Source organism: Mustela nigripes, chromosome X (assembly GCF_022355385.1).
Source record: "Mustela nigripes isolate SB6536 chromosome X, MUSNIG.SB6536, whole genome shotgun sequence".
NCBI lineage: Eukaryota > Metazoa > Chordata > Mammalia > Carnivora > Mustelidae > Mustela > Mustela nigripes.
In genome coordinates this window covers 17,213,251-17,229,868 of record NC_081575.1, presented here as the reverse complement: position 1 = coordinate 17,229,868, position 16,618 = coordinate 17,213,251, and the positions used below count along the sequence as shown (strand labels likewise).

At 42.8% G+C, this 16,618-nt stretch overlaps 1 protein-coding gene and 1 pseudogene across 1 annotated transcript in view; both read right to left on the bottom strand.

Annotated features, from left to right (window-relative positions):
• Positions 1-16,618, bottom strand: part of GPC3 (glypican 3) — a 399,544-nt gene that overhangs the window by 125,477 nt on the left and 257,449 nt on the right. Inside the window, exons 4-5 of the mRNA XM_059385454.1 lie at positions 11,495-11,628; positions 808-933 (exon numbers count right to left, since the gene is read on the bottom strand). Of these exons, the coding sequence (XP_059241437.1) occupies positions 808-933; positions 11,495-11,628 (260 nt within the window). The remainder of the gene's footprint in view (positions 1-807; positions 934-11,494; positions 11,629-16,618) is intronic.
• Positions 12,785-12,937, bottom strand: LOC132007958 (small nucleolar RNA SNORA70; annotated as a pseudogene).

Below are 16,618 nucleotides of genomic sequence, written 5' to 3'. Positions count from 1 at the left end.
CAAGATGCTACCACTTGGACAAATCGTTTCAGAAACCTGTTCATCAGCGACCCGTGGTTTTCTAAGCCTTCTACCCTCCTGATTTCATCCTTTAATCCCAAACTATTCCTTACACATGGGAAGCAATGGAGGTCAGCAGTGGCATTAGCCCACTAGGATGACTGGTGCTTAGAAGGTGCTCAGTAAATATTTACTGAATAAATGAATATATATTATTTCCTTTCCAGTGGTGAGCAAATTCTTCGCAGATAACAAATGTTGGCACAGGTTATACTAACACTCAATGATCAACCATCTCAGCGACGTCACTCAGTGAAATGGTACTCCTTTCCCCCTCCCCATCCTTCTGTCCTCCATCTTCATCTACAAAATGGGGGAAAATAGTGGCATTTACTTCTGAGGATTGGTGTAAAGAGAGTTAATACAGACAAGCACTTGGCACGGTGCTTCATACATAGTCAACTCTCACTAAACGATAACGATTAGTGTGTATATGATTTCTTCAAACCAATAAATAAATATGGGTCCACATAAAGGGGAAATGGAAGAAGCCAAAGACAAAAAGGGGGGGGGGCTGCTGTTTGATGCCGTACACCTGGTAAAATGTCCCTGAATACACAGTACTCAGCGTGTTTCAAAGTCTGTAAATTCTCTAAGGGTGCGTCACAAATGCTCACATGTATGCTTTTTCTAGAATGTTTCTTGTGGAGTTAATGAAGGCAGAGAAAAGACATAACCAATCTCGAGATGGACATATGATGAATATTTCGCAAACACTGTTAAATTTAACATTCAAAAAAAGATTACCTCTCCACGAGTTCTTGTCCGTTCCAGCAAAGAGTGTCGTTTTCAGCCACGGGGCTGTGGCTGCAGACATAGCCAGGCAAAGCATTATAGAAGCTGATGAAAGACTTCAACTTCTGAATTAGTTCCCTGGAAGAAAAGAGAAAGCATCTGTGCATAAGAGGCAAGTAAACCCAGTATGAGGAAAGTTTAATTTCCTTATCAGCATGACAGAAAGGCTCTGCCAGGCTGAATAGAGCCATAAATGATTTTAAGATATTCTTGGTTACAAGGCCACAATTTAGTTTTTTTTTTTTAAATCAATAAAATGATATTAGGGGAAAAAAAAAGTTGCTTGCCATATAAGGTACTGCTCCTATCAGAAGGATGATTTAATTCCAACATTCATTTTCTTACGTGTTCGGCTTCCATTTTTTGTTCAGAATGCTGTTACCTCCATTCTCAAAGGTGCTGATTACAAGGCACGCTGGAGCACTACATATCTTTTGGTTTCTGGGTGTAATTGAGTGCATTGATTGTAATTTACAATGCTATTACCCTAGAGATGGCCCCTTTCCATATAGGCTCGGGCTAATAGTTGCAGATCAGAATTACAGGGTGCTCAGAGCAGTAGATGTTCTATGAAATTCTCCTGAGAATATAGTCGGAGAAACTCGTATCTGCCAGAGGAGGAAGGTTTCTTTGTTCTTTGTCTGTATATTGTGATAACTATGGAGGGGGTAGACAAGAGGGAGTGGATCCTAGTATATTTTACTATTTATTTGCTTGGGCTTTTATGCTACAAGACAAATATGTGGGGTGGGGAGAGAGTGAGAGCAAGAGAGAGAGAGAGAGAGAGAGAGAGAGAGAGAGAAGGAAGGAGAGAGAAAGTACATTACATATGCAAATAGGTATAAACACACACACACACATAAATACCCAGCAAAATTTCTGGCCTATTACCTTTTTTCAGCTGTCCATGGACACACAAAATAAGACCCTATAGACTGGAGAGGAGTGGATATGCTTATAAAGAAATATTAAATTATCTATACAACAGATGTCCAATGGTAAACAAACAAATAAAATACTCTTTCTTTTTCTCGAGCAATGTTCTTGGTAGAAACAAGGTAAAGTGTTCTTCATAACCAAGTCTATCTTAAGTCTCTACTAAGTTTTTGGAGACTTCGGCCAGGGAATTTGCTGGCAGTGGAGTAATTATTCAATACTGTCTCCAGGCGAAGAATGGACTAGCCTGATATACAGGCCTCTGGGGGTTGTTTTCAGATCTGGCCAAAAAAGAAAGGCTGGTGGAAATTGTTTTCTTGCATTTTTCCGCTTTATTACCATCAAACAATTCATTTCAACTGATGATTTAGAAGAGGGAGAGCACTTAGAATACTCAGCACATTTTCACAAAGACTCAGGTCACAGTAAAGCCAGGGTGATGGACAGAACAACTCAAAACAGGTTATTGGGCTATATATAACCCCCAATACGCCAGCAGTTGCTTCCTGCTATGCTCAAACCCCCTCACAGCCTACTACTTGTGGCTGAGCTCTGTCAACCTCCAAAGTGAAAAGGTTCCATCCAGGGCTCTGAAAATAAAAGTCAACATTATAGTTTCTAACAGGAAAAAGATGGGTTCAATTAACGCTAATAGGAGAGATGTTCTGTTTTACAAGGTAATAATACAGTTCCCCAGAGTGGAAACCAAAAGAGTAAAGGCTGAGGCTGAGTAATTCCCCCCACTCCGTGAGGAAATGGAATATGGCCATTAGTCTATGGGAGGTGATGGCCTGCTCTTTAATGAAAGAGCTTCCCTTAGGCCTCCTCCTACCTCTGAACTCTAAGATAAGCACATGGCAAGAAAAATTGAACTCATGGCAAAGCTTTCCAATTTGACTTCCCTAGAAGTTAAAAGAAACAAAAACCAAAACCAAAACCAAAAAACAAAAAAAACACTCTGAACTTCTCCCAGCCCCTGAACGCTTGCAGTTTTCTGAGCTGATCAGAAAGATCACTGGCAAGCTGGAGAAGATTCAGAGAGGGTCCGTCTAAACATCTGGGGGATGAGGGGCTGCCGTAAACACAAGACCTCCCGCTTTAGCATGGAAGGCTATTACTTGGCCGGGTCAAGTTAAATGTCTAAGAAAACCGCAAAGAATGTGAATAATGTGAACACAATCGGGGTCATCAAATTCTAGAACTCAGGGGAATCTCTTTGAAATTTGAGCAAGGTAACTTGGGGACGTAAAAGGCCACCCCATGTCACAGAGTACTCATTACTGCCAGAGGACATACAGGATAGCCCTAGGAAGAGACTGTGTTTGAAAAACTTGCTGCTGGATGAATTGTTTCGAATTCAGAACACAGTTTCATTTAGCAAGCATGCTGTAATGATGGTTGGAGTCTCAGAACAGCCCCTGAAAACCTGTTAGGAGTAGTAGGTAAGAGCACTGATTTTGGAGTCTGACCCACATAAGTGTCAAATACGAGCTACTTCCTTCCTTACTTGGTGGTGAAGCCTTAAGGTTCCCTGACTTTAAAATGAAGCTAATGATCGGTTGCTGTGATGATTGAGACAATGCCTGTAAAGTGTTGAGCATAGTCCCTGGCACAAAGTAATCTCCCCATAACATCAATCATGGTCAATATTACCATTATTATAAGCCAGTAGAATATGAATATTTAATGAAAAATACAGTATATTTTAGATAGTATGCAAGAAAATTAAGATTTTTTTTGAGTTCCAGGTAACTATTTTCTACATGCAAGATGCATAAATCCTTCATTGTTTGAGGTGGGTATTAATAAGCATAACCATGTTCTTTCCCTACATATTTACCCCTGCATTTTTTTTTTTCAAAGACTAGCTAGCTAGTGGGATGGGTAACCCCCTGGGCTAATCTGGTAAGCAGTCTGAATGGTCTTTGCCTGGTGGGACAGTGGTGGCCTTCAAAGGGATTCGTGTGTAAGAACCGGATGTGGAGAGCCGAGATGAAGTCCAGTTCAATGTCAATTAGTCATCAGGGAAATGCAGATCAAAACCACAGTGAGATGCTATTTCACACCCATGAGGATGGCTATAATAAAAAAAAAAGTCCATAAAATAAAATAAAATAGACAACAACAAGTGTTGCTGAAGATGTGGAGAAAGTTGAGCCTTCACATTGTTGGTGGGAATGCAAAATGGTGCAGCTGCTGTGGAAAACAGTTTGGAGGCTCCTTACAAAGTCAAGTATAGATGTTACCATGTGGTGCAGCAATTCTGCTCCTAGGTATATACCCCAAAGAATCACAAATGAGTACTCAAAGAAGTACATGTATATGCATGCTCTTGGCAGTGCTATTAACAACAGCCAAAAGGTGAGACCAGACAGGTGTCCATCAACTGATGAAGGGATAAACAAATATACAGTCCATACAATGGAGTACTACTTGGCTTTACATAGGAATAGAGTATTCAGACATGTTGCATCATGGGTGAACCTTGAAAACATTATGCTAAGTGAAAGAAGCCCATCATAAAAGACCACAGATTATATGATTCCATTTATGTGAAATGTCCAGAATAGGAAAATCTATAGGGACAAAAGGCAGATTAGTGGTTGCTTAGGGCTTGGGGGGTGGAGAAGAGGGCTGCGGAATGATAGCTAAAGGGCATGGGGCGTCTTTTGAGGTGATGAAAATGTTCTAAAATTGATGATGTTGATGGTTGCCCAACTCCGTGACTATATTAAGAACACTTGAATTATATACTTCAAATGGATGAAAGGTATGTTAGACCAGCTTTATTGAGATATAACCCCAAGAAAGGGTAGAGAAGGGCTGAGAGGAAGAGAGGCTTGTCTACTAGGTGGAGGGGTGTCCCTTGGAGCAATGGACAGAGACAGTCAAGAGGGCCAGAGATGTGGCTCGGCATGAATTAAAAGCATGGGCGAGGAGGGAGTCAAGAAATTTCCAAGAGCTGCAAACAATGATTAAAATCTATTTCTTCCTGGGACACCTGGGTGGCTCAGTGGGTTAACCCTCTGCCTTTGGCTCAGGTCATGATCTCAGGGTCCTGGGATCGAGTCCTGCATCGGGCTCTCTGCTCAGTGGGGAGCCTACTCCCCCCCTCCCCGCCTACTTGTGATCTCTCTCTCTCTGCCAAATAAGAAAATATTTTAAAAAAATCTATTTCTTCCTTCATCCTTTATAATAAAGCCTGTTGGTTTTCTTTCTCATTGTAAAAGAAACATACGCTCACTGTGGAGAATTTAGAAAATACAGAAAGGTAGAAAGGGGAAAAAAAAAACCCTATTCATAGTCCTACTGGCCAGATGGTCACTGTGAATATTTGGACATATTTCCTTCTAGACTTGTCTCTCCAGTAGGCTTTTTATGTCTATTCTTCTAAAACTTATCCTTGATAGGCAAGTTCATGGAGTTCTTTTTGGTTCTCAGTGTACGTTATTCATGTTAGAATCCATGGTGCCTTTGATTAGAAAAGCACCTGAGAATAATGAAGCAAATGCAGGTTCTCAAAGAACTCTCGGGGCCTCCAGGGGTGAGACCATCCACAAACTGGCACTACAGGACCAGCCATTCCTTCCCTCGGAACCTTCCACAGACGGTGGGAGGGAAACTAGCTCTTGGTCTCCCAAGAGAAAGTTGGATTTTTTTGAAAATCAATCCAGACATACTATTCTGCAGGCTAGAAGAGAGCCTTTCGAAACTGTTGGAGAGTTAATGAGCTTTTCAAAAGAGAGCGACAACAGGTGATAGTGTCCTCTGACACCACAGGCGGAGAGCAACAGAGTGTGACAGGAGCAGTTTACCTCCTACCGAGTTTAGTGGGCCTCTCTCATTTCCCCTCTTCTTTGTCCCTCCTCCTAAACTCCTTCTAGGAAAGGAGGGTCTTTCGCTTTTATTATCTTCCCTTAAATAAGGTCTCCTATCCTTCTGCTTATAATTTCAAAAGGAGGCAAGGTGAATATTTTCATTTCTCTCTTTAAAGAAAGACACCTGAAACGAAATTAGGTGACATATTAATTACCCACATAGGACTCAGGCCAGATTTCTTCTTTTTGTGCTAGTAGCCCATGACAGACAACAAAAGAACCTCCACCCATGCACTAAGGCAGTCAGCTCAACGGAATTGTCTCTAGGAAAAAAAAAAAAAATAGAACTTTCGGACAATTAGTTGTCTGGGATGGGAAAAACAACTTGATTGAAGGGAACGTTCCTTGATTCCAATTCCACTTTATTCTAATACGTGCATGCCAAACATACCACTTGGCATGTAAATAGTGGAGCGTAGGGCTCTCACTTAGGTCAAACCCAACACTTGCTTATAGCAGTCAGCTCAGGAAAAAAATAAAAGTCTCTTCCTAGAGCTTTCTATTCAATGTGTTAAATGTGGAACTAAAGGACAGGGCCCCTTTGCATGCATGAGCCATTTTGAAATATTGAGGCTGGGTGCACGCGATCTCCCCTGGAGGGCTCCCACCGTCCTCAAGAGGAGCGTCCCCTTCCCGGGTGGTGTGTGTGGGGGGGATACCCTTGGCTTTCCTGCAGTGACTTGCTTGGGCAAGCATCAAAGCGGCACTTTCATCCCCAACTGCAGATCCTGAACTTTTCTCCTTTATCATTAAGGTTCTTTTTTTTTTTTTTTCTTAATATAAAGTAACAGGAGCTCATTACTTTAAAAAAAAAAATAACGGAAAACCCAGAAAAGCGAATAAGCTAAAATAATTATAATGGGAACGATGCAGGAGCAGGTTTAATTCAGCAGTAGAGAAATTTGCACCATCTGACCCAAACTCAAATTTTCTGCCATTCCAGAGATTAGCCTGTACTTTTTTTTCATGCAGTTCCCTTTGCCTAGAAGACCCTCTCTTCCCTCGTCCATCTGTTGAGTTTCTCATCTTCCGCCAAGGCCAGGCTCCAGAGTTTACCTTCTCCAAGAAGCCTTTCTTGACTTTCGCAGGAGAACGGCTACCTTCCCCAGCCCATGGAGCCACCACCGTTTCGGACACAGCTCTGCGGGGACACTTGCCCTTGGCATTTGAAAATTATTTATTTGTGTGTGTCTCCCCCTAACCAGGCTCGGAGGCCCTCCTATTCATCAGAGCCTAATCCGTACACAATGCTTAGCATATAGACGGTGTTGACCAATGGTGAAAGAAGTAGAGTCCTATTTAGGGCAGAATGACTTGTACCAGACCCGAAACTCGTTGATTCACTCGGGACATACTTTGTTGTTTTGTTCAGAGGGTGGAAAGCACCACTGAGCTTACAAAGCTGCCTAGCCAAACCAGAGCAGCAGTCTGACAGGGAGTGGGAGTGAGCATTGATTTTGGACCAGGGAGCTGAGATTGGCTTTTGTTCTTTTCTTTCTAGGTCATTTACTAGTGCCACCCAATCCATTGCCCCTTTAGACCAAGTCAGAGGGGGAGGGGAGGAGAGGCAGTGCGGGAAGGGGAAGGGTGGCTTACACAGATGTAGTTTCACCGGGCTGGAGGGACTCTGCCCCTTTCTCACAACATTAGCTGGTGGGCCAGGATGGACTATTCCACTGAGACGGGGGCGCTTAGAGAAAGGACAGACAGTGCTCACGCTCTCCACCAAACTTCAGGGGGATGCGCGGATGACAAGGTAAAAGGCATCATATGGGAAGGGGTGAAGGAGACATTCAGGAGGCCACAGGAGGGAGAGGGAGAAGACGCGAAATCACATTGCTTCGATCCTAGCTGCTTACTTGCGCATCTTGTCCTACCCTGTTTTAAACCCGATGACAGATATTTTCAATATTTCTACCTTAACGGAACACTGAATCCCATAGGCAGGCCACCGGTTGAGTATTAAATCGCCTTTAAATTGAACTAAGCTATTTCTAAGATTAGTTGTGTGTTGCAAACTACCCAGTTGGGGGCAGACAAAACAAACAGATGACTTCTGAATGCTACCAAAGGAATCCTGCATTTCTTTGTGTGTTGTTATTTTAATAAGGAAAGGGCTTTTCAACTCATAATCAGATTCAGACAGCTTGCTCCCAACCTCCAGGGAGGGAAAGCTACAACAGGGTTCCTTTGCAATTATCATATTTTTACCCGAGGAGGATGGAGCTTGGGCAACGATGTGAGGGGTGTCGGAGGCACATAGATTTTTCTGGACCAGTGTGAAAGGCTGTGCAGAACATACCGAGAAATTTATAGAGGTACTAACCCTCCGTCAAACCAAACCTTCCTAATAACATCAGATTGCAGGGGCCAGGGCATGGGCAAGAGATGATCTTAATCCCTGAGTCTCCCCTCTCCCTAAAAGGGTTTACAATGCCTACTGGAGGGAGCTTAAGGAAATCAGACACTCTCCTGTTGTTCTGACTCGGACTCTAAGGCTCTAGTTTGCAAGAGATGAGAAGCACCATGGGGCAGGCTGTGTTTCCAACACTCAAACGAGCCTTGCCCGGCCACCAATTAATCAAGCCTGCAAGCTATGTAGTTTTTCTTACTATCTTTTCTTTTGGGCTTAGCAACAAGTTCAGAAAGCGATCTAAACAAAGTGCCAAATCTGGGTGCCCGGCCAAGAACCCATTCATCCATTTCATTTTTCTGTGGAGGAATCGACCCCATAGAGCCCTCCCCAGTAGGACAGTAGGGAATGGGTCCCACGAGAACCCCAGACAGAAGCCATGGCAGCAGGCCCTTGATCAAGTAGCACCTCCTACTTACTCATAAATGTGTGTAGGTTGGCAGGGTTGTCTCAAAATGGGACTGGGCCGGTGTGTTTCATTTGAATAAGCTCTGCATATGATGCTGGGACTGATTCATATACCACTTCCTCCAGGGAGGCCCACTATATCTCCCTGGGCAGAGGCTCTCATTTTTCCTGTAGGCTGCCTCTAGGGATAGACTCTGGACACTCCTTTGCACTTATAAAACTATTTTGGAAGTATTTGCATTTAAGTCTATTTCCACATTAGACTGCTTTGGAGAGTTGAGCCTCTGTCTTGAGTTTTGATGCCAGTACACATTCTGGCCCATGACAGGTATTTCCTAAGTGTCTGTTGAGTTGAATAAAGCAATATATATAAAAATACATATTACTGTATAATGCCATACAAATATATTACATTTATAACATATAAATGTAATTTATAATTTAAACATTCCTTTTGTTAATTTTATTTAAACATTTTTTTAAAGATTTTATTTTTAAGTAATCTCTATATCCAATGTGGGGCTCAAACTTACAATCCCAAGATCAAGAATTACATGCTCTGCTGACTGAGCCAGCCAGATGCCCTCTTATTAATTTTAAATGAATAATTACGTAGTATAATATAATACAATACATTTATATTTTATTTTTGTAGGTTATTTATAAATAATATAATTATAAATTATATAATTATATAAAATAATAATAAATTAATAAAAATAATTGTATAAGATATTGATTCTTCATTAATTATTGTGATATTGATATATAATATGATATATTATATATTGTAGTAATACAATATAAATATAATTTATTCACTTCAGTACAATACGCAAGAGGTTTCCCCTAGTTAAAGATCCATGACTGAGGTTAATTTCTCAGGTGGTCTGGGCAAAGTGTGAAAGCAATTGAGAACAACAGACAAAGGAAAGTCAAAGGTTAAAGGTTTGGAGAAATGACCAAATTTTGTCTCCCCAGAATGAAAAACACTTCCTAAAACTCTCCAATGCTATAGGGAAATGGTTCTCAAATATTTCGGTGCCAGGACCCCTGTGGTGGTTTGTAAATTTGTCCACAAATTCTTTGATACTCCTTCCTTCAAGAGGTGGAGTTTAATTTCCCTCCCCTTGAGTGTGGACTAGAACTGGGAACTCACTTCTAACAAACAGATACCAGACTTGACAGTACGTCACTTCCCAGACTAGGTCGGAAAAGACAATACAGCTTGCTCCTTGCTCTTCCATGGATCTTGTATTCTGGGGAAGCCAGTAGCTATGTTGCGGAGTCACTCACGAGGTTCATGCGGTGAGGGACTGAGGCCTCCCTTCAACAACCAGCACTACCTTGCTAAGTGAGCCACTTGGAAAGTAGATCTGCACTTCCTATGACTACAGCCCCAGAAACTGACCAAGCTGACAACCACCCAGCCAAGCTGTTCTCGAATTCCTGCCAGAAACTGTGATGATAAATGTTAGTTGTTCTAAATCACTATGTTTTGGGGAAATTTGTTATGTAGCACTGGATAATGAATACAACCCCTCTATACTCCTAAAAATGATGGAGGGCCCCAAAGAGCTTTTGTTGGTCCGATATATATTTTTAGATACTTACTGCTTTAGAAAGTGAAACTCAGGGGGGAAATATTTACTTATTTATTTATTTGAAACAAATAATGAGCCATTATGTGTTAACATAAGTACTATTTTTATGAAAAAAATAGTGAGAAACTGATATTGGTTTTGTCTTTTTTACAAAATATGTTTAGCCTGGCTTAATAGGAGACAGCTGAATTCTCCCATTGGCTTCTGCATTCAATCTGCTGCAATGTGTTGTTTTGGTTAAAGTATATAAACAAAACCCAGGTTCACATGGATAAGTAGTTAGCAAAAGGAGCATCTCAGACTCCCTGGAAAGAGTTTCTGTGACTTCCTGGGTCTCTGAGTCACACTTTAAAACTGTTGCTACAGGGAAACTAGACATCCATTTGGTTGGAAGTCAACAAAAGAGAACATGGGACTTCCTGAAATGCTTCTTTGGAGGACTCTCTCTCATGCAGCCTTACTGGCTTCTCTCACTCCAAACTAAGAGTTTGTGATGTCATAGTGATGACTAAGAGTTATCACTTTAAAACCTCCTGTAGTAAATGGATATGAATGGCTTCATTTAGCCTACATCTGAGATGTTGCTGATTTCATCTCTTAATTTTCCATCTGCAGGCCAGTCATCAGGAAGCAGAACTCATGTCTGGCTATTCTTTGAGCCAGTGGCAGGCTTGGGGACATGTGCACTCCTTTTGGGAAGGCACCTCTCCTAGACCTGTGTTGGGATTCCCATCCAATGGCCACCCCTTATTTGTAACCATGACTAGAACAGGGAAAGAGGTCATCTGGATGAGGGAAGGAGGAAAGAAGAGAATCAGAAACAAACTTTGATTTAGTCCCTTGACTGCTGTCTTAAGAAACAGAAACTGAATCCTTCATTTTGTATACTGACAAGAGTGTACAGAATGTGCGGTATGTTTATGCACATGAGTGTGTCTTGCCAGTTTCTTTCTGGTGAACTTGACCTTGACTCACTGGTAATAATGGGAAAACCACAAGCGAAGCCATAAAATTGTGAGACCAGATCATAAGCAGAAAACATTTTGTTTAGTCAACAAATATCTTGGGGGCACCTGGGTGGCTCAGTCGTTAAGCAGCTGCCTTTGGCTCAGGTCATGATCCCAGGGACCTGGGATCAAGCCCCACATCGGACTCCCTATTCAGGGAGTACTGTGCTGGATATTTACATAGGGTAACTTTACATTTAAATATGGCTTAGATATAATGTGATATCTCTTTTCCTTAGCATTTACAAATGGTAGAATTAATTAATCAAACTCTACTCAAAAGAACAAAATAATGTGTATTTAAGAAGCTTCACTCCAAAAGTTTTTCACCTTACAACACAATTGTTAATTGTATGCTGAAACAGAGGGGGGAAAAAAGCAGAATCCCCTTACCTCCTTCGGCTGGATAAGGTTTCTTCGTGTTCTACATGAGCAACTTTTAATACCTTCTTGTCAATAAACAGATCTTCAGGATAATAAGCAGATCTATACTGGCGTTGTTGAGAATGGGCACATAACTTGCCAATCTGAAAAAGAAATGCAATATAATTATATGATACTTTCACAGATATGATAGTAGAAACAAATTCTGAAATGCACTTCAATTTCTTCCCCAATTTCTTTTTAAAGAGCAGAACGAAGCTATTACTGGAGTCCGAAAAAGGTGCTACGCTTTTCAGGTAAAGAGCCATCTGTGGAAAAGCAGGCTGAAGACTATGGCAGTGGAGACTTTGAGCCCAACCTATTCAAGGTTTCCTAAGATGAAAAATGCATTTTCTTTCTGCACATTTGAGAGGACTTTCTATACAAGACTTAGGCTATTGATACCTCTCCACGGCCCTTAGTATTTATAAGAATGTAGAAGTTCACAAATAGGAATTACAAAGTTTAGGAAGTAGTGGGGCGGGAGAGGAAGGGGGTGAGAGATGTGTAGAGTAGCCTGTTAACAGAGCAGCCTTCCGTGCAGGGAGTTGGGTTCGAAGGCCCAGGGTTGCGTATGCTGAAGAATGTCAGTGTAATGGCTCATCTGACTTTCGTAAAAACGCCCAAGGGAAGGAAGAAGGCCAGCCAACCAATCCATAGCCAGTGTGATCAGCTGTGAATCCCGTATCATTGAACAAGACCAGGACCAAGAGTACTAAAGAACACAGGTACTCAAGAAAGGCTACCTCCTCTCCCTCGCTCTCCCCTTCCCTCCGCCCATCCTTCCTCTTTTGTTCCTTCCTTCCTTTCTTTCTCTCTCTCTCTTTTTTTTTTTTGACAGGAAGTTGGATGTATTGGTGGGCATGAATATGACAGGAAGGGGTAGTGCCAAGGTTCTCATGAGGGCAGAGGCCTCCATTTGTCCAAGGGCCCACGGTTAGGGATGTATTTGACCCAACAGCCATCTGGGATAAGCCGCTCTTCAGTCACCATGTCTTCAAATTCATCCGCATTGAACTTAGTAAAGCCCCACTTCTTGGAGGTGCGGATCTTCTGGCGGCTAGGGAACTTGAACTTGGCCCTGCATAGGGCCTCAATCACATGCTCCTTGTTCTGCAGCTTGGTACGGATGGACATGATGACTTGGCCAATGTGGACCCTGGCTACTGTGCCCTGGGGCTTCCCAAAGGCACCCCACATACCTGTCTGCAGCCTAAATTGGAGATAGCCATGAGGTCAGACCCCAGAATCCACCAAAAGGGCTGTCTCCAGGGTCCCTTAGGGCAACCCAGACAATCAACACTCATGAGAACCCCACTACCGAGGACGCTACTGTTCGCAGCCACGGCACACCGGGCCCGCCCTTCCTTCCTTTCTCGATCCACTCACTTGCTCATTCGAGACTAGTTGCCGGATGCCTCCCTCTAAAGCTTCGTCCTCTTAACAGTCATATGGCAATGATCAAAAGATGGCATCAGCTTTCTTATCTCAATTCTAAGTAATCTGGTTCAATTATTTGTAGATTTCTATTTTTGAGCTTTCAGACACAAGCCTAAAATGAACTTCTACATAAAGATGTATTAACATGTCTCCCTTATGTCAGACACTAAGCTAAATGTTATCATCCCCATTTTAGAGGTGAAGAAACTGAGGTTAGAGGAGGTTAAGGGTTGCCTGTGGCAAATATACCGTTGATTCACTGTCTGACTTCAAAGCTTATACAATATCACCTCCCTAGAAGACAATGCTTAATCACCAGTTGCTTACACTCTCTTTTTTTAAAGGAACTCCCAGTCCTCAGAAACACAGCCAACATAGCCAAGGTGAATATATAGATTGTATACATTAAGAAAAATATACATTAAGAAAAAAAAAAACATTGAGCCTGTGTGGCTCACTGGGTTAAAACCTCTGCCTTCGACTCAGGTCAGGATCTCAGGGTCCTGGGATCGAGCCCCGAGTCAGGCTCTCTGCTTGGCAGGGAGCCTGCTTCCCCCGCTCTCTCTGCCTGCCTCTCTGCCTACTTGTGATCTCTGTCAAATAACTAAATAAAATATTTTAAAAAATAAAGAAAAAGAAAAATATTAGAAATACCCAGTGAAGACAGGTTATATCTTTGGTACCTTTGGTTATATCTTCTGTACCTCCACAGAAATCAGACTGAATTTTGCATGCTGTTAGGGACTCAGTAAAAGTAAATTCATCAAAATGAATTGAAGGGAACTCCTAGTATCAGGTCTGGCATGCCTGCAGTCCCGGGCTGCGTGTGGTCATCCGTTTCCGGGATTTCTCAAGATGGCCCAGATGACATTTACAAAGCTACCTATGTCTTTCTAAAAGCAAAAGCAGCATTTGGTTTGTATAGCTTTGGAAAGTCTTCTATATAAATCAATTCTTGAATTAGAAAAGAAGAATCTAAAGTCAGTAGAGGCCTCACCTCCACTGGGGAAAAACAAACAAACTAAAAAGATTTTTCTTTCCTAATACAAGAATTGATTTATATAGAAAACTGTATTCTCTGAGTTTACCGGGATTGATGGTGCTTCAGGTAAGGGGGCTGCCTGGCTGGACTGGGGAGCTCGGTTCTAGTCATTTCCAAAGTTTGCAAGGCAGGTATGAATAACTGAGGGCAGACTGTGCATCCTAAAATTATGTTCATAGACACACACGTGTTTACTTGCCACACAGCCGGCGAACGCTCATGGAACCACCCACTGGAAAGGGGGTACAGCTGAGGCAAAAGCAGGAAGGTTAAGAACAAACGAGAATGTAGCCAGTGTGACCTTCCTTCCCAAGCCACCCAATGTGGCACTATTGGGCAGAGTCCCCAAGGCTCCGGGTGGGGTCAGGGGCAAACAACGGTGTCCTGCCAATGCCCCCCCCCCCCCCCCCCCCCCCGCTGAAATCTGCCACTTCTTAACAGACGGGCTGTATTTTCTTCCACAAATCTACCACAAAGCAAATTCTTCTCATATACAAAGCATTTGTCAAATGTAGACCCCCTCCCCCGTGCCTTCGGGCTCTTCTGTCCACATCTTCCACCTCCGCACTGTGTGAGCTGTAGGTGAATATTACAAGCTCATTTTGAGGGGTGGCCACAAAAAGAAAACAGAATTTACAAAGAGACGCAGAATTAACACAAAAGAGGGCCTTTGATCAAAATTTCTTTGTAAATGTCACACTCGGGGGACATGAGGCGCTGCCTGGAGACCCGGGTCTCCGTCTACGGCTGCACTTGCTAAAGAATCACCGGTATTTCGAGCAGCATTTTAGAACTCAGTGTCCCGCCCAGGAGTCTGGGGCTCTTAAATAACAAGTGCAATCCAATTTCCTTCCACGGACTAATGCACCTGGTTAAGGGTGCCGCTATCTTGAACTTTAGTTAGTGAGACTGGATTAATTAGGTGGGCGAATGTCTCTACCGATAGACCCGGAATAGAAAATCCTTTCGTTTTCCAAGAATAGTGATTCCTTTATTCATGCGCCAGAATCTATGGCAGGAGAGTAACGGGGGTCCCCTGAGGTGTTACAAGACTTGAAATAGGGACTTGGGGCACCTGGGGAGTCAGGGGGAGGAAGGATGCGGTCGGATGGTCACCTGACTTTTGGTTTTGGCTCAGGTCACAATCTCAGGGTCATGGGATCGAGCCTCACATCAGGCTCTGTGCTCAGCAGTGGAGTTTGCTTGACATTCTCTCTCTCTCTCCTTCTGCACCTCCCTGCTGTGTGCTTTCTCTCTCTCAAATAAATAAATAAATCTTGAAAAAAAAAATAAAAGAAGGCAGGGCTCCTGACCATATTTATGGTCAGAAGGTCATCCTAGCAACACTAGGACCATTCTTTTCTAAGCAAGGTCCAGAACACTGGCTTTACACATGCATGAAGAGAGTAATAAGACTTCCTTTTGACCTGGTCCCCCAGCTACCTTCCAGCTGTCACTCGGGTCTCATGCAAAAAAGGAAGATATGATATGAAAAGTGTCATATTTTATTCTGAACTCCTCTGGGAAAAAAAAGGTGAAAATGACTTTCCTTTTTTTTTTAAATAAAGATTTTACTTATTTATTTGACAGACAGAGATCACAAGTAGGCAGAGAGGCAGGCAGAGAGAGAGGAGGAAGCAGGCTCCCTGCTGAGCAGAGAGCCGGATGCGGGGCTTGATCCCAGGACCCCAGGATCATGACCTGAGCCAAAGGCAGAGGCTTTAACCCACTGAGCCACTCAGGCGCCTGAAAATGACTTTCTTTAAATAAAGTTTTTACTTATTTGAGAGAGAGAGAGAGAGAGAGAGAGAGAGAGGAGGAGCATAGGGAAGGGGACAAGCAGACTCTGAGCTGAGCGCGGAGCCCAACTCCAGGCTTGATCCTATGACCCTGAGATCATGATCTAAGCTAAAATCAAGGGCTGGATGCTCGATCGACTGAGCCACCAGGTGCCCCTGAAAATTATTTTTCAAGTAGAATATGTTACCAAAGAGTTTGAAACCCTGCAAAGCATTTGGTTTGATGCAATGCACACAGGTACCCTGTAACTGATGTGTCGAAAAAATGCAGATACCCCACTGGTTAAAATGTAACTATACTGATGCTCAGGGGCCATTTGCTGTTGGTTCTGGAAGCCCTCTGGTGACAAAAAAAACCCTCACACTTGATCTCTCCCTCTGACTGACTCAGCAGAGAAAGTCTACATTGTAAGTTTCTCAATAATACCAATACTTCCCATTTGTAACATAATACCTGACTCCAGCCCCCTGCCTTACTAATAATTCCTCCATCCATTCTGTTCTTTTAAAAAGATTTTATCTATTTATTTGAGAGAGAGAGAGAGAGAGGGAGAGAGAAAGACAGCGAGAAAGGAAACACAAGCAGGGGGAGTGGGAGAGGGAGAAGCAGGCTTCCTGCTGAGCAGGGAGCCTGATGTGGGGCTCGATCCCAGGACTCTGGGATCATGACCAAAGCTGAATGCAGACACCCAGCCATCTGAGCCACCCAGGCGCCCCTATTCTCTGTTCTTGACGGTGAATTCTACAACTCTCTGAGGCATACGGACCTTGTATTTTTGACCCCATTTTAGAGATAAGGAAACTGAGGCTCAC